Source organism: Metopolophium dirhodum, chromosome 1 (assembly GCF_019925205.1).
Source record: "Metopolophium dirhodum isolate CAU chromosome 1, ASM1992520v1, whole genome shotgun sequence".
Lineage (NCBI taxonomy): Eukaryota > Metazoa > Arthropoda > Insecta > Hemiptera > Aphididae > Metopolophium > Metopolophium dirhodum.
The window spans coordinates 138,134,555-138,154,755 of NC_083560.1; the positions used below are offsets into that span (position 1 = coordinate 138,134,555).

Sequence of the window (20,201 nt, forward strand, 5' to 3'; positions counted from 1 at the left end):
GCAGATTTTCGCAGAATCAGTCATCCGCCAAGAACCAATCGCATATCAGAAGATATGCCTGCTAATACCGCGGTTAAGTGTGCACGATAGAATAGAATCTGCGCTGTTTCGCTCGAGGTTTTGCCTAGTTGTTCATTCCGCAAACCGCGACTACTTTATTAAAAGTTCACTGTTCACTCTCATAATATATTTCCTTTAGTGGTCTAAAACTAAAGACAAAAGCTGAAATATTGTTTTCCTGTTCGTTGTTTTGTTTGTAAATATAAATAAACCAATTTTAACAATTTACCAAATTGTTGGTGACCTACGTATAACATTTCTGTAAGTATAACATAATATAAATTTATTTATGTATGTTTTAATTAATTAAGTTCAAAAACGACTTATTAATATTATGTTAAATTATTATTTAATACTAATCACAACAAATTTTCAATTCAATGTAGTAATAGTGATTAATATTATTATATATTATTTTATTATATTGATTAATTAACCATTTGAGTGTCTAATTAATTTTTACCATTTTTAATTTTTTCCTCCTGGACATAATTATTATTTTTTATTTTTCGTGTTTCATAATTTTATTATTATGGATTGCATAAATTACTAGGTAATTAGTGATTAAAAATAAATAAAAATGTATCCAATATTTGTCCAATATGTTAGATTTAAATATCAGCTATACTAAAATTAGCAGTCTGCAGATACTTAAATATAAAATGTAATTATTTAAGTAGAATAGTAAAATATTTTATGGTGTGCATTATTTTATTATACAACTAATATTTTATAATTTTTTTTCATTTCACTATGTGTACAATAAGTTATATAATATATATATTATACATACCTAGTTACTTACAACATTTAGATAATATTAGAGTTTTAAATTTATAAGTAGCTGATCATAATTTTTTTATAATAACTTTAACTAATAATCATAATAATAATTCTTTATTCATGGAAAAAAAATTTCAAATACATAAAATAAAATATGACAGAACTGTATACATGTATATAAAACAAGTAATTTTATATTAGCAATATGTTTATAGAAAGAATAAGAGACAACTTAAAATAATAAATACATATTAAATAAATATGTTTATATTAAAATATAATGTGATAGGTATGAATAACATAATTAATTATGAGAACAATATAGAGTAATATATAGTAAGAGAAAGAAGAATAATATGTGTCAATATTAACATGAATAATTATATGAATCTATCAAATTCATTTTGAGGTACCTACATTGCCTTCATTAATAGTAATACTGATATTTTTCATTTTTATTTTTAAATTTAAACATGAAAATCAACATAGGAATTATGGCAAGTAAACGAACAATACAAAGGCGTGTTAAGGAAGAGCTAGACTCTATACTTGGATTTGACACTTATACTAATAAAGTAGTAAAATTTAGACCAGATGATATAATGCAAGTAGATAATAACAATACAGAAGAAACTATTCCTGAAAACTATGCTCAAGAACTTTTAAGTGATAGTCCTCAGTTAACTCCTGATCACACATTATTCAAAGTATAAATGCAGCATATTATTTAATAATTATTTATAAACATTAAAATTTATAAGGGCTTACATTATATATTTTAGGTTTCTGAAAATATATTGCCCATAACAAATAAACCAACTGATGTTCTTGATGAATTTAAACATAATTTAGTCAAATGGGTAACAGACTTTAATATTTGCCGAAATGCTTTGGATGGTTTATTGGAAGTTTTAAGAAAAGTGCCAGTATTATCAAAACTTCCCAAGGATTCTCGGACTATACTACAAACAAGAACAATGAATGAGACAGAAAATTTAACTACGATAAAACCCGGTCAATATTATCATTTTGGCTTGAGTAATGCAATTCAAAATCATTTCAAAATAAATTCCACAAGTAATATTGATATTATTAAAATTGTTATTGGAATTGACGGTTTACCAATCGCGAAAAGCAGTTCAAGCCAGTTATGGCCAATTTTAGGATACATACGCCCTAATCGCAACTCGGTGTTTCCCATTGGAATTTATTGGGGCTACCAGAAGCCAGATGATTCTAATGATTATCTAGATCAATTTGTGTCAGAAGCTAAGTTATTATTAACAAATGGTATCAATATAAATGGATTAATTATGAAAGTGATTATAGATGGGTTTTCTCTAGATTCTCCAGCAAAATCATTTATACTTAAAATAAAAGGTCATGCAGGTTTTGATTCATGTACGCGATGTTTGGAAGAAGGTGAATACCTGAAAAATCGAACATGCTTTCCATTTACTAATAGTAGTTTAATAAAACGTACACATAATGACTATGTCACCAGAAAATATGAAGAACATCATACTGGAAATATAATTTCTATATTATCTGGTCTACCAAATATTGATATTGTTGATACATTTGCACTGGACTATATGCATCTTGTTTGTCTTGGTATAGTGAAAAAGTTAATCCATTTATGGCTTGATAGAGGTCCTTTAAATGTAAGAATACAAAGTTCAGTATCAAAAAAAATATCAGAACAACTTATATCTTTGAAATCAAGTATACCTTGTGAATTTGCACGTAAGCCAAGATCTTTGAATGAATTAGCAAGATTCAAGGCCACTGAATTCAGACAAATTCTATTGTACACAGGGCAAATTATTTTCAAAGGTTGTATTAAAGATGAATGTTTCAAACACTTTATGTCACTAAATATTGCTATGACTATACTATTGAGTAATAATATGGAAATTAAGTACATAAATTATGCAAGAGACTTACTTAAATATTTTGTACAAAATTTTGAAATAATTTATGGAAAACATTTTATTTCTCATAACGTTCATGGCCTACTACATATTGCTGATGACTACATCAATTTTGGTTCTCTGGATAATATAAGTTCCTTCCCTTTTGAAAACTTCATGAAATCACTTAAAAAGATGATAAGAAAGTCAGATAAACCACTTCAACAAATCATAAAAAGGAATTATGAACACAACGAACATAATAATTTTCAGCATAAAAATATAAAAACAGAAATCACTTTAAAAAAAGAACACTCAAATGGACCTCTATTAGATGATTTGACATCACTACAATATAGAAATGTGCATTTCAAAAATATGAAAATTAAGACAATGTCCACAGCTGATCGCTTTATATTGACCAAAGACAATAATATTATGGAAGTTCTCAATATAGGACATACAATGAACACAAATGAAGTTGTTTTGATTGGAAAGTTATACTTAATTAAAATACCATTCTATGAAGAACCAATAAGCTCAACTATCTTAGATATATACATAGTTAAAAATTTATCAAATGAGCTAATTTGGATTCCTCTAAAAGATATTAAAAAAAAAGTAATGCTTATAGAAAAAGATGGCCAAAACATAGCTCTACCAATAATACATTCAGAATATTAAACTAATAAATAAAAATAATAATTATATAGGTACATTTATAAACTGTATTTAATAATAAAATATAATTTAAATAAAATATGATTACAAATTATATGGATTAAACATAAATATAATTATTTCTAACTTAAATTTTAGTGAAATATATTGAAAAATGACTTTTTCTGTCGTTGTATTTAAACATGAAAATGTTGTTGAGGCTGTTCCTTCCAATTGGCTATCAAAAGATGGCATTAAGTGTGCTTGGCCAAAATCAAATTTTAATCCTCAAAAACGGATTGAAAAAATGATGCATCCCAATACATATGAGTACAACTGGTATAATGTACGGGTTTTGGCAACAGATATTAGTAAGTAATAATGTTATAGTTAAACACATCAGTTTATTATACCTACATTTGTTTAGTGTTTTAAATATACAAATTTAAATTAATAGAATATTGATTATAATATAACAATTAATTACTAATCATTGACAAATATCTATATGAAAAATATTTTAAAGTTATACCTACCTAATTTTTAGTAAGTTTAAAAGAAGCTAAGATGAAAGCTACTAAAGCAACATTTACATCAGACTTGTCATCATCAAACGAAGGAAAAGAAACCAGAAAAGACAGGTACAAAAAACAATTTAACAGCGATAATTGTTTAAATACTTCAACACAAAAGACTAAAAAAAACAAAACGTTAGAGGCCGTTCAGCAGAAAGTACCAAATCCTCCCAAGTTTACAGAGAAAGCTGGTAATACAATGATAAACTTAGTTAATTATTTTATAAGTACTTATCCAATACAATACTCGTATTAGATGTTACAGATACTGATGATTTGGATACTGACATGATATATACTCCTCAAAAACTTAAAGGTAAGAAAAACTAGTGAAAAATGTAAGAAGATACTTTAAGTAAACTATGTCTTCAATAATATAATATGTACTAAAAATAGGCAAAAGAAAATTGCCAAATACGTCATTTGATGATGAATGGATGAGGGAAAAAAATTGCCGAATAAATGACAAACCAAATTTGTTATGTGAAGCAATTCAAAAATCATCTCAAAAACAAACTTTTAGTGGTATGAAAAATATAAATTTAAATCTGATAACTTACAAATATAAGTATTATAGACCTGAGTATAGATTAGTAGTTCAGGGGCGTTATTTGAAGTAAAAATAAAATAAATATGAAAATATTTAGTTTATATTAAGTATTTTATGAATAATTGAGGATTTCAAGATTTGTTTTATGTACTTGTACATTACATATTTACATACTATTAATATAATTTAGAATTCCTGGGCTCAATATTTTGAGAAAAAAAAATACAATATTTGTTTTTACAATTGTGTCTATATATAATAAGATTATTACATGGACCACATATAAAGATTTAAATAATTGTTTGTAATAAAAATTACAATACATAATATTGGTCTGCAGAAAATTATTTTGGCCTTCCTAGTTAGTAGCATACCTTTCAAAAAGTTGAAATAACACCCCTGTTGTAGGTACCTTAGTACCTATCGACTATTTTAGTACCTACTTAATATTTATACCTACTTTTTAATAACCTACTAAAATTAACATTAAATACTATGAGTCTTAAACAATATAATTTTGTTTAATAATATTTGATTCAGAAAATAATGTGACATTAATGAACTCACCCGCTGGCATGTGGAACATAACTGATGATGATGATAATGATGATGGCAAAAGCATGACAATAAATCATAACGAATCTTATTTCGACAACAAACTCGACAAAATACAAAAAGAACTTAACGGTAAAATTATTGTAAAATATTATAATATTTTATACACCTATCTACGGTATTAAATATTTATGTTTATAATTTGAATAGAAATATAGAAATACTCAAGTACTAACATAAGAAGTATAATATAATAATATAGAAATACGCTTTAGCCTTTAACGACCTAAACGGAACGCCAGACAACAACAATGACTAATGAGACACGTGCCCACGTGGGTTTGATGTTATCAATTGAATTGGCGGTTTTATTATCACAACTTAAATAATTTGTGAAAAACAATCGATTTCTATGACTTGATAGATAAATATTGTTATGTATTGTTATTATATAATTATAATATAATATAAATATATTATTATAGATAAATAATAGGTATATTACATATAATTATATAATATATTAATACATAGTAATGTAATTATAATAGTAAATTTTATCAAACATTAGGTAATACAATTGATGATTTGAATAAGAATATTCACATTTCTCTTTAATCTTTTACAAAAATAGAGTAGGTACCTACCTAGTTATTATGAATTAAATATACAGCTATTATAGTCGGTAGCAAATAATAAACGTTATGTTTAAAAAAAAAATATGAAACTATTGTTTTCAAATTTTCAATTTAATTTAGTTTTTGAACCACTATTTTTTTTTTTTAAATCGTATCAGTTACCGAGTACCAAGAAAACTTTGACGTGTTACCTATATTATACTTATACTGTTATACTAAACAGCTATACTATACTGTACTATACCTATATTAGTATAATATGTAATAAGAAATACTATTTTAAAATGTACATACTACCTAAAGGTCATTACTATATTGAAATACTGTCAAAATATTACTTAAAAACTTAGAAAGTATTGAGTAGGTGGGTAAATTGAAAAATTGCTTATGAGTAGACTGAGATAAAATATTATGTGTTCCTCTCATATTATATTTTGAGAAAAATGTGCACTAATTTTATGCTTTCTCACTAATTATTGTTAATTTAATATTGTAGATTATATATATATATATACCTATATATCACAGCGTTAAATAGGTACCTATATTATGGTATACCTTGTGTCCTTGTATTATATTTTTGTGAACGTATGTTTTTTTTTTAAGATTCAATTAACGAAATTAGTATTGTTTCACCATCAAAATCAAAAGGTAAAAAACGATTACATTTTGATCATACACCAACTCAACCAACGCCTCATAATTTGAAAGATCGAGGTAATAATAGTAAAAATAGTTTGTTAAAATATCTATGAATTATAATTTACCATATACCTACCTAAAAACTATATAATTACCTATATGGCTATATCTAATACATTTTACATATTTATACATATTCCTAAATATTAAATAGGTACCTATAAATACTTTATACTTTATACGTTTTAAATAATATAAATGATGCACATATTTTTCAGAAATTGTCATCAATATTCTTCGAGGAATGACAAATATGAAGTATGAAATTAGGGAAAACACAAAAAAACTCGACAGGATTGAAAATATGTTAAATGATATTATGAAAAAATCAAATAATCTTTTATCTTCATCATTACTACAGACCAACAATGACTATTTAATCGATGAAGATTTTAATCAATTTCCATTAACCAATATTGACGAGTTAACTGTACTTGAAGAGAAGTTGAAGGATAATGACTTCCGACTAAAATTGGTAATACTTATGCAATGTGAATGGATTATACTTATTAGTTATTTACTATAATATTTTGTTTGTTATACTACTCTTATACAACCTATATCTACCTAATTTAAGTAAATGCATACTTACTACTTAGATATACGATGCATAAAAAACTTAAAATGTTTACGCCAATATCAATAAAAAATTCAAGTATCTACAACTATGTAGATATCTAATTTTTAATTATGTATAAAGTGTATAAAATGAATAATAATTGTGAAATTGATTGTTAAAAAATAGCAATTAATTCCTATACATCGAACATTATTCATTAACATTATCTTTACTCAAAATCGTCTGAATATAGTGTAAAAAAATAACTTTTTATAGCTATAATACAAAATAAATATTAAACAATAGACAATAATAAGTATTTGTTTTTCAGCAAACATATTTAGCAAGACTGGAACGGCCATCGGTGTCTGATATGACTCGTCAGATAATGGCGAAAATGTTCCACAACAACCTTTTAGCACAGTTTTCATACGCTGGCCAAAAAAAGAAAAATGTATTTTCTATACTTAATTCTTGTTCCATTATTTTTGGTAATTATACAATTCGTAAAATTTTTTAAAACCTAATACCTAGTACCTGCTAGAATAATTCTAAATAACAAAATAACATATCTACTATATCTTAAGTCTATTTTTTGAACGTTTCAGCTACTGTACGAAGTATACAAGCACACAGAAATTGTACGGATATGGAAATTTTGAAGCCGATGAAATTTTTTATGGCAAACGCGAAATTTAGAGAAGAAAAAAAAAAATCTAAACAATAGTTCATTCAATTAAATTTTTAATTCACAACTGTATTCTCATAATTATATATAAATAACTTAAAAATTCAGTATTACATAATTTAAAATCAATAATTTAAACTCATTAGGTACTCAATAATATTATACACTATCCCCTATATACATACCACACTTATATACATATAAAATAATATAAACACGTGTATGTAATGTATACTATGTATAATTCAAATACTACACTATTGTAGTATATTACACACACTAGCTATATTTCTATAGATACCTTTTAAATGTGTTACCTATAATTATTAATATATTGTCTATAAAAATAAAAATAAAAATTACATTAGGTACCTACTAGTAATAACAAATGTGTTAATATTTATTAGTGAATATCAACTACCTTTTCCTATTTCCTATTATTATTTGTTTTTCTTTTTATATTTACAAAAAAAGTATATCTTACAGCAAGTATAAATATGGTAATATAAATCTTTTTATATAGGTACTATATAGGTATTTTTTTTTATTCAAGTTTGTAATTAGGTAATTATAATATAGTAGGAAATTTTAATTTTTGATCTTTTGTACATAATTTATTATACTTGTCATGGTATAATATAATATATATACATAATATATTATGCACTATAGCAGTTTTTGGGAAATAATTTTTTTTATGTATTTATCAAAATTATAATGGGTCCCTTTAAACGTTTAAACATAATATATAAGTTATATTATTATATTATATTGTCATATTGATTTATTTGATGGCCAGAATTAAACGGACTAATAAGAATATATTGCAAATATTTTTAAAAAATATTTTAGATACATACATTACATATGTTTTCAAAATATAATAGAAAATATTTTTGAAATGATTAAAAAACATTTTGATGATTTTTTTTTCGCGACAAAAAATGTTTTAAAAATATTTTTAAAACCTAGGTTGATGATTAGAAAATGATATTAAAATGTTTTTCGTTTTCTAAAAGATATTTTGAAAATGTTTTTAAAATGTAATTTTGCTATATGGGTAAACAATATAATTATTGTAGGATAAAACTAGACAAATATTTTTATCTGTGTTTCACTATTCCGAGTTCAATAAGTAATTCACAGAACCGAAAAAACGATAATGTTAGCGTAACGAAAAACCGAACAGGAAAATGCAGCATTATTAAAATAAAATAAACAAATGTATTAAACATTATACTTTTTCTATTTTTAATAAAGCATATTTTCCATTGTTAAAATGTGTATGTATTTTATTTAAAAAAATATAGGTATCATAAAATATAACTAAAATCACCGATTTAAACTAGTATTGAATTTAAATTATAATTCAACCTAAAAATGCAATGTTGTTTATAACTTGAAGGTACAGGGTGTCCCACTGAGATCTGACAAATGAAATAACTTTTGTTCTAATTAATATTTTTAAAAAATTTCTTTTAAATATAATTCATAGACTATTGCAATACATTTTTAGTATACATTTTTTATTTTTTAATACTGAAAATAAAAAACTTAAAAACTGATAAAAAAAATTTCCAAAATATCCAAAATAGCCAATTTGTAAATCTGATTTTCAGAAAAATTTATATCGTAAAAACATTTATTTAAGTCAAGTGGCTGATTTTTTACCATTTTTTTAAATATCAATATTCTTGTTAAGTAATATACAATCTAGTTTATGTTAGAAACATTATAATTTCAAAAAATATAAATCATTTTGAAATTATTTTATATGAACATTTTGAAATAGGTGCATGTTAAAATCTAACTATTTTTTTTATTGTATTTATTATAATAATAAGTTGTGTACTGGTGTATAAACTATATTAATACAATGATACCCGCAATTATTGATTAAATAATTCATGTGCTTATTACCAGAAATGTATAATACTATTTTTACAATTAATTTTAGCGTTTATACTTTTCATTTTAAATAATCCGTTGGCAGAATACGGTTATTTCAAATAATATGAGACGCTACGGTATTGCGTAGCTTAATCGCGGTAGTTGTATTTATTAAAAACCAGTAGTTAAAATATTGTTCTTTTATCTGAAGTAGGCCATAAATTGTGTGCACAATAGTTTATTGTCAATGGTACTAATTGGATAGAAATCAATTCTGTGGTACTCGTTTTCTGAATTACTGGAAAAACATGTCATAACAGCTATATTATAAAAATAACCCATATTATTGATAAAGATTATATTGAATATAAAATTTTATTATCATTATCAATTATTATGTTTTATCAATTGGATCAAAGTATCTATCTAAGACCGTGTGGTGTTACCGTGGTGCGGCTGCGCCGTGGTCGTAACGTGGTACGGGGCACCGGTAAAACACTACGTTACTCGTTACAGGAGGTTTTTTTGTTGGAAAACAAAACAAGTCAAGATGCACGGTGTGTAATTAATTAGTTTATTTTTACAAAAATAAAACAATAACAATATTAAAGGTTGGAGGTACGGACTTAGCGCGCGTTACGTCGAGTCGTCGGAATCGGAGAGCCGAGATGTTAGGCAGCTCGAGTCGAGTCGAGAGCGTAAAAAGTAGTGACAAGCGAGGCGAGTGAAAACGAATTCGAGCCCGTAACAGCGAAAAAGTCGGCGTGCGAGGCGGGAGACAGAGTTGCGGCGGCGCGTCGTAGCGCGGCCAAAGACAATACAAAAAAAAAGATATATAATTCAAAGTTAGGCACAAAGAGAAAACGGACGCGCTAGCGTAAGTGGTGATAACGCGTCGTAATCACCACAACCGTGATATCAATTATCATTTTTAAATAATAAACAGTGATAGCGGATCAATAATCCAGATTCAAAATCAACAGCATTAATTATTCTTTACATTTTATAATGAAATAATTTAATTTTAATAGTTAATTATTTATTATAAAATTGTTTACATAGTAGCAATAATAACAATAACAATAATAACATAATATTTATTTTTGAAAAAAATAGTTAAATTATTTTAATGTATTTTCAAAATGTCAAGCTGCGCTTTATTTAATATTTATAATAGATTGTATGTAGGTACTAATATAATTTATGAAACATTTATATTATTGTTAATTATTAAAATATTATTATTCTACCTGTTTGTTGCAATGTATTTGCTACATTGGTAAATATAGCTCGTGAAGGTTGTCTTTGTTTTGGATATTTTTGTAAATATTTACGAGAAGCATTTAGGGTATTTTTACCACATTCATAAAAAATAGCCAACATATCAGAATACGCTGCATTTATATAAATAGCAAGTATCGTTAAATTAATTATAATATAATATAATATATTATATTATATTATAGTTAAAATTTGAGAAAAATCTTTAAGTCAGATAGACATAGGCTGTTAGAGCCTCAATAGAAAACCCAACTAATAAATACATTACAGTTTTTAAAAAAAAAGGAATTTCAATTTAAACATCATTTTCAAGTCTGCACTTAAAGATGCCATTAATGAAATGGATACTCTACGTCAGGTATGTGAATAATGAAATTAATATCTATTTTTTTTGAAATTTTATTTTTTTTCTGAAAATAATAATGAGACACTTATGTATATACACAAATTTACAGCAATACCATACGTTAGACAAACATTTAAAAAATAAAAATGTTGAAAGTAATTATTATGCTGAAGATGTGATACGCAAAAACAGAAAAACAGAAAATAAGTCACTTGCTGAAGAAATTGTAAATAACTATAGCAGAATAAATAATAAAAAAATAATTACATGATATACAATTTATTATCAATAACATATTATTAGGTAACATTAAAAGTTCAAGAAAAGGCTTATAAAGAAAAAAAATGTATGTTTATAAAACAAGGTTAGGATGTTTATGATTTTGCAAATTTTTTTTTTAATTTTTTTTTACTGACACAATTTGTTGATTTTTTATTAATAATTTAATTTATCTCTACATATATATTTATATTGCATTTTTTTCACATTTCTTTATTTTTTTATGCATATTTAACTGTTTTTTAGTGCATAAACATCCTAACCCTAATTATAGGTGTAACATTATAATTGTATAAATACACTCTTTTAGCAGTAATATTATAAATTACAATATTTTTATAGTCTGTACTCAAAACAAAAAATGACGGTTTAGAGAAAGACATTGTGAGTACAAGTAAAAAAATTATTTAAAAAAAATATGCTAAGTGTTATTTTTATAGGAATTACTCAAACAAAAAGTGGCCACTATTGAGGTGAATGATAAAACTGCAATAGATTACAAAGAAAAGAAATTGGTAAAAATAAATTTAGTAAATAATAAAATACACAAATAAACAAAATATCCAACACATTTCACTAAATTAAAATTATTTACATTCAGGAGCAATAAATTTTACATAATTCCCCCTCATCTAATATGAGTAATTATGTAAAAATAGATAATTTACAGCCACTTGAATCAAAGATTTCATTTATAGAAAAACTTGTCTGTTCAAAAATGAAAAAAATCATTACCAGCAACCTAAAGGCTGGCCGTAACAATATATGTTTGTTATACATATAATTTGTTTTAATTTAAATAAAAAAACCCTATTATAATAATTATTAAATATCAATTTCTTTATCTTTAAGTATCTTAACAGCAACATTAACAAACTTGCACAAATCAATATCTGTGATGGTTAACTTTTATTTAATAATTAAATTATTGTAATAATTATCAAATTTGTAATATACAAATCAAGAAGATTGTAGGTTGAAATTATTTTTGTTTGATTTAATTGTTTTAAACAGTAGAAAAATATTAAAATATACATATTATATTAAAAAAAAGCATCAAATATTAATGTAACTGTTTTAGGCATGCTCAGACATTTAATTTAAAAATCAACTTTTTTTATTTAACTTTAATTGTAATATAACATTAATAATTATTATAAATAAACAGTTCATGAACATTAAACAACTTATATTCATGATCATAACTATTTTTAAACTATATGTATACCTTATGCTTATTAGTATTGCAGTATAGTTTATTAATTATTGAAGGAAACCTATGTCAACGGTATACAGCTGTGCACTCCAATGATTGCTGTTAAGATACAAATGTAGTAAAATAATTTTATTTCTGAAATACTGACTAAATTCACTTAATTAACTAAAAACTTTTAGAATTTATACCTAACGGATTGCATAAGCAGAGTATTTGTGTATAATCGAAAACTCTTAGTAACTAAACAAATTCAGTCATTACTCCAAAAAAAAAAAATTAATTATCTGTTTATAATTCACCTCATTAGTGACGGAGAAATAAATTAAATTTTTTATTTAAATTATTGAAAAATAATCATATTTTAGAACCAAATAAAAGGTCTCTATAACCTAGAAGTTTACGACCATAAGTCTCATATTTTGTGAATTCAGAATAACCTTTCTTTGCTTAGCACTTTATAAAGTTTTTGAGTTTTCCCAGTATTCCTAAGATTCTAATTTATTATAACACCTATAACATTTTTTTTTTAATAATTTAATTTATTTAATCATGCTATTAACTTAAATATAAATACATAATTTATCCATTGGTACATAAATTGATGATTTTCCAACACATTAAACTGTAGAGGATTATAGAGACAGTATAGTAGTGTATATAGCCTACATACTATTTGAATGTTAATACTTAAACAGACAAGATATTGATTGTGTGATCATCAATGTTGTAGGTATACATTTTGAATCACAGAATTCATTTCGAAAGCTACTTTTACCTATAAGATAAAATAAAATGATAAAATAGTAATTAATAATATCTATTAATATTAGAATGTAAAGATCTTATTCAGTTATATTTACATTTTGAGGTAAGACTTTCTATTTAATTTTTTTTTTTTGACAATGTACGTTGCGGCACATCAAACATTATGTTACTTGTAGTAATTGGATCATATTTTATGGAACTACATACAAGATAAAATACAATTTAAATAGTATGTAAAAAAATAATCAAATTATTAATACTTACTTTTTATACATACAGTACGCATCACGAAAACGTGCGGATGACCGCAGCGCGCCGTGTGTCGGTTTTTCAGTAAACCAGTGGGCCTCAATATTTGATCCATCACAGGTGCGCGCCACTGGTGCGACGGGTACTATACGTTTTGAAAAAAACAACTAACCTGCACCTTTAAAAATGTCCCTGTCTTTTGTTGACTTTAATATCATTAAATACATACACATAATTTATTAATATAAAAATACGAGTTTTAAATTTTATATTTGGCGCGAAACAGTTTGGCCACCACCAACGAGAAATTGCCACTGGGCGCGCGGCGGTCATCCGCACGTTTTCGTGATGCGTACTGTAGACTTTTTTGACAGTCAGTGACGGACAATAAATACTCAGTCATTGTAATGACACATTGTATTAAAAATAACCAATTAATTAAACTTGTAAGCTTTATTATAGTAATTTATTTATTAATAAATCAATATTCATATCTACAATATTCACATCTACATATTGTTCATAAAATTATCTGAATGGTGAATTATTGTTTTCATTTATTATATTAAAATAAGCTAGACACAAAGATATGTATAGTAAACTAAACCAGTTAACAAAAATTCAAAGGCACTAATTACAATGACTTTAAAATATCAACTTGATTGAAATAATGAAATAATTAGATGCGTATTTAAATTTAGTTTAACTTTTTGTTTTAAGTGTTTTAACAGTCATATAAAAATCATGAAGAACTAACACAAGCATTATCAGATTATCAACCAACAACCACATGGTATCTTATCATTTATCACAATTATTTTAAGGTTATAAATTAAGGAGCGTCTAAACACAGAACTGAACCGTGGCCTATCTGCGCATGCGCGAGTACCATATCAAGATTTAAAATCTCTTATCATTTTATCAATTATTATATCATGCATTCATGTAATCATGTATAATATGAATACGTTTACAAAAAAACTAGAAACTGAAAAGTAAATCATACATTTTCATGGTACGTATAATATAATATTATATAATAAAGTTAATATAAATAGTTAAATAGTAAATAATGAAAAAAGTCTTTAGACTTCATCAAATAAAATGTATAAAAGTAATGTCTGGAAAGTATAAAATAATTTTAATTATTGTTTTTTAAAATATGAATGTTCTACATCTTTCTCCTGCAATATTTTAAATTTTTTATTTAAAAAGGTGTCTCGTAGTTCATTGCTTTCAAGTTCCGATGGTTTAAACAAATGTGCTCATAGTTTTTTTTTAAAATATTTCATACAAATTTTCATTTTCATTTTCAATTTTGTTATTTAAAGTCTTCATATGTATTTCTATTTCTTTTGTATTGTTTGTACCATCTTTTACATGTTTATTTATATTATTTAATTCTGAACTGATCATTTTATTCGTGGCATTTTCATGACTCAGTGCGATAGTATGAATGTGTTTACAAATAATTGATTTTATCGAGTAATCTAAGCAAGTGCATTCAAATGTATGAATGCATATTTTACACGTACTACAAACTATTACACAACATATTTCTTCATTATTTTTTTTAACTACATATGATTGATTTGGTGTATGTTCACTATCTACATTCCAGCTATTTGCATCGTTCTTAGTAATATTTAAATTAAGCGAAATACTAGTTAAATGCCTTTTTTTAATCTCCTGTATTCTTGTTGTTGATTTACCCTTTGTTAATTTGATCATTCTTTCTACTTTTTTATCACGTGTGAATCGTCTTATTGCCATTATACTTTTATCTAATCTTCCAATCTTACATCCATTTAGATAATGATACTTTATAGTTTTATGCATTGATTCCAGATGCATATTGCATTTTATTCCCAGTCCTTTTCTGTAACAATATGCCCATAATGTTGCTCTATTTGCATACATTCGTTCAAAATATAATCCAAAGTCTTTAGTTTCAGGATCATTCATCGTTTCAATAACAAATTTGTTTAAAATTTTTTTAAAATCAGTTTCACTGGTTATTGTTTGAAGCATTTTTAATGATTTGTAAATTGTTGATTGTTTTTCCTTACACTGAGGTCCAATAATTTTATTTAAATTTTGTCTCCAGGCTTTATCAACATGCCATGAACAAAAAATGCGATGTGGGACTGGGCCCATTACAGTTTCCCATGCTGAATAAAAAGTTTCAACTATATCAGTCATGAATGTTTGTGGTTTTATTATACCTGTGACATCATAAATTACTGTGAACATAATAGTATATATTTTTGTATCCTTCAGATTAGTATACATGAAACAACACGGAAACCCTGAACCAAAGTCATCGATTACCATTAAGGTAACTAACTCAAAATCATATCCATTAAGTCCGTGGGTCCCATCAAGACAAACTACTTTTCCATGTCCAAATTTTTGTAGCAAGTGTCTTTGTGCTGGGTCCATTATGATTAAACAAAAATCATTTATTTCTAATTTTCCAGTAATATCGATAACTCCTGAAATTCACACAATTATATTTATATGATTATATATTTATATTTATATTTATATATTTTAAATAAAAATTAAATTACATATTAAAATAATGTTATACTTACCTATTATATTTTGTGTACCTACCAATCTACATTTAAAATAAAATAATTTTGTTGGACAATTTACCTTGTTTTTTATAGTATTGAACTGGATTGTTATCTCCATGCTCTTTCATTTGTTCAACCCAAATATCCACACTTGTAGAGTCATCTTTATGCAATTGACCATCCTGAATATGTATATTATATTTTTGCTTGATGTTATGAAGATCAGCTCGAGTAATTAGATCTTCTCTTTTCAAATTGTTTCCAATGTTATCCCTAAAATCATCCAATATTCTACCAATTGTCACACCTTGTGATAATTTTGCAGCGACCTCGTGCTTTTTTATTACTGGTAAACCAATGTGTTGCAGTTCATTTTCATGTCCTTAATGTTCTTTATAAAATTTTATATTACAATTGCTTTGGTTTACGGGCTCAAATAATATAATATGACTCGTACAATTTGAGTTGATTTTTTTAGTTCCTTGTGATTTTATTAGTCTTTTAGAATCATCTTTTTCTTTATAGGTGCCAGATCGACTACATTCATAGTAAGTTCTACGACCATCATTGCATATTCTTTTTCCGGTTTGGTGTGAATATTGACAATTATTTTTTAGTTCAAAATTTATTAACCAATTTTGAAAATCTATAATTTAATGTATGATTTTTTTAGTTTATAAGAAGTGTATATTTAATAAAAAAAAATAAAATAAAAATGTTATTATGTCATAGTAGTACCTTATACACTAGAAAAGTTTATTATTTCTTCTTGAATACTCATTCCATGTTCTGTATTTAAATGATCAATAAGCAATTTTTTTTTTGAAAAAGTTTTGTCATTACAAGTGATACATTTAGACAAAATTTTTTTTTTAGCTTCATTAGTAACATTGTGTTTATTTAAAATATGTCTTGTCAATGAAGACTTAGTTGCAAATTCTACTTTGCATATATCACAAATAATTGACATTTTGAAAATAAAGTTAAAATTAGTGGAAATTCTAAGGTGGAAACTCGTTTTTTGTACACTTTGTCAAAGTTGCCTACCATTGTGATTGTATCTTTCATGTAATTATTAAGAGCTATTTTTACAACTTTTATTAGGAAAATTTTATTACTGTACATATAAGATAAATACAAGATCCAATAAAAATATTGCATGCAATAACATGTTTAGTAACAATGTTTAGGATGTTATGAGAATTAAAAACAAGCTAATATTATTTTACAATATCAATTTCCACAATTTCTATATTAATGGTGGCTAATTATTTTTATAGATATCTAGAAAGGAAATGAAAGGTTAAAAAATACACAGTAAGTCTTACATAAAATAATGAAATATTTTATTATGTGCTTTACTTTAAACATTTTACTAATGTGTTAATAACAATTCTGTATTGAGAGATTCATTATTTATGTAATTAAACTAAAAATACATAATGATTATTAATGAATATTAAATGTAAATGAAAATGTATGATTTACTTTTCAGTTTCTAGTTTTTTTGTAAACATATTCATATTATACATGATTACATGAATGCATGATATAATAATTGATAAAATGATAAGAGATTTCAAATCTTGATATGGTATTCGCGCATGCGCAGATAGGCCACGGTTCAGTTCTGTGTTTAGACGCTCCTATAAATTATAATCACTAACTTTAGAAATCTGTGATTATAATATCTTATATTAATGATCAAGAACACGGCCCAAGATAATTTACCATTTATTCTATTCTTAGTCCGTGGTCCGTAATAAACAATCAACGTCTTTATAAATTGGACATATTCTGTTATTATCATTATATTTATTGTGTCATAGAATAATATTGTATAACTGTGTAGGTTATGGGTGGGGACGATTTTTTTTTGTGTTAACAGGTTATGGACGGGTAATAACTCGCCTGCCACCGCGATTACGCAATACCGCAGGCAAGTGTGAACAGTAAACGCTAAAAGCGTCTTCTATTTTTCTATTACTGCGTTTTGAAATAACTGTATTCTGCCAACGGATTATTTAAAATGAAAAGTATAAACACTAAAATTAATTGTAAAAATAGTATTATACATTTCTGGTAATAAGCACATGAATTATATAGTTTATACACCAGTACACAACTTATTATTATAATAAATACAATAAAAAAAATAGTTAGATTTTAACATGCACCTATTTCAAAATGTTCATATAAAATAATTTTAAAATGATTTATATTTTTTGAAATTATAATGTTTCTAACATAAACTAGATCGTATATTACTTAACAAGAAAATTGATATTTAAAAAAATGGTAAAAAATCAGCCACATGACTTAAATAAATGTTTTTACGATACAAATTTTTCTGAAAATCAGATTTACAAATTGGCTATTTTGGATATTTTGGAAATTTTTTTTATCAGTTTTTAAGTTTTTTATTTTCAGTATTAAAAAATAAAAAATGTATACTAAAAATGTATTGCAATAGTCTATGAATTATATTTAAAAGAAATTTTTTAAAAATATTAATTAGAACAAAAGTTATTTCATTTGTCAGATCTCAGTGGGACACCCTGTATAATGTTGAATTCAACATTCAAATGCAATATTTCTTAAAAAATGTTGGTGTATGTAACAAATTTAAAATAGTTATTCACTCACAATAAATCCGTGTTCCTTGATGCTGATGACATGCTGATGAATTTGATGGTGCTGCAACGTGACTTATTTGTTTTGTGTGTGCTCTTCAGAGTTGTCGCCTTGGAAGAGTAATCAATTCCTCCTTGTTTACTGTAGCGTGACCTTTGACGGTGGCCTCCTTTGAATGAATATCCTACCGACTGCGCCAGTGTTACATGCTGCCCCTTCAGGGATTCACTATGTAGATGATTTTAAAAATAATAGTAGTCAAATTAGAATAGTAAATACAATGTTTTTATTATAACTGAATAAAATGTATAATATCGTCGTGGTAATTGTAGTAGTAGTAGTGTAATAATCCTCATTATTAGTATATAAATAATATGTATGATTATGTATGTACGGACATCCGTTGACTTTGCTAAAAGTCCATATTATAGGAAAGCGTGTGCGCAGATCAAAGGTGATGACTAGAAATAGAGCACACCTTAAGATCGTACGGACGTCATCATAACAAGGTGATTCCGCGTAGCATAAATAGGAAGGTGATAGACAAACTCGGGGAGTCGAATACCAGAGACGACGAGAGTATGTACTTCTAAATCCAGTACAGACGTTTGTTATGTTTTAATAAAAATACTTTGAATAATACGAACATTGGTGTATCTTTATTATATTTCTAATTCTATTTCGAGTGCTGAAGCGGACACGTTACAACATTTTGGTGGCAGCGGTGTGTCGAATGTTTTAAGCTACAAATTTAATTAGTACAATACAACGTCTTTCTAAATCCGAATTCAACTTCAATCAACAATTCAACTGCATTCAGAAAATCAAGTCAACTTCAATCAACAATAAAAGTCAACTGCAATCAACAGTCAAGTCAACTTCAATCAACAATAAAATTAAACTGCAATCAACATCTACACCAATTCAATCATCAATCGAGTCAAAGAATTTAACATGCAATTTTTATGGTAATATAATATTTTATTTATGTCAGAAATAGATACAGAGTTAGAGTGGTTTTTCAATTTAGCTAGTAGGGTCGAAGCAGGTGAACAAAGAAATAATTACCTAGCACACTTAGGAGTATTAACGGAACAAATAGAACTTATTAAAATGAGCAAATTAAGTTTTGATAGCGCGATTAGGATGTTGCCAGAATTTGCAGGATTACCATCCCAGGATTTAAATCTTTTCGAAAAAAAATGTGAGTTCGTTTTTAAACATATTGAGGATGCAATTGTTAATGACGTGTTAGAAGCGTTACTATGCAATTTAT

At 25.6% G+C, this 20,201-nt stretch overlaps 1 protein-coding gene and 1 long non-coding RNA gene across 2 annotated transcripts; both read left to right on the top strand.

The window, feature by feature from the left end:
* The first annotated feature begins 4,400 nt into the window (after positions 1-4,400).
* LOC132933502 (uncharacterized) lies at positions 4,401-7,722 on the top strand. The gene is made up of 5 exons (XM_060999770.1): positions 4,401-4,516; positions 6,341-6,451; positions 6,655-6,911; positions 7,327-7,486; positions 7,604-7,722. Exons 1-5 carry the CDS (start codon positions 4,429-4,431, stop codon positions 7,720-7,722), a joined length of 735 nt encoding a protein of 244 aa, XP_060855753.1. The 5' UTR covers positions 4,401-4,428.
* Positions 7,723-15,813: 8,091 nt separating this feature from the next.
* On the top strand, positions 15,814-16,969 carry LOC132933972 (uncharacterized). The gene is made up of 3 exons (XR_009662966.1): positions 15,814-15,915; positions 15,990-16,047; positions 16,817-16,969. It is a non-coding gene; the product is annotated as an uncharacterized LOC132933972 (long non-coding RNA).
* Positions 16,970-20,201: the final 3,232 nt, after the last annotated feature.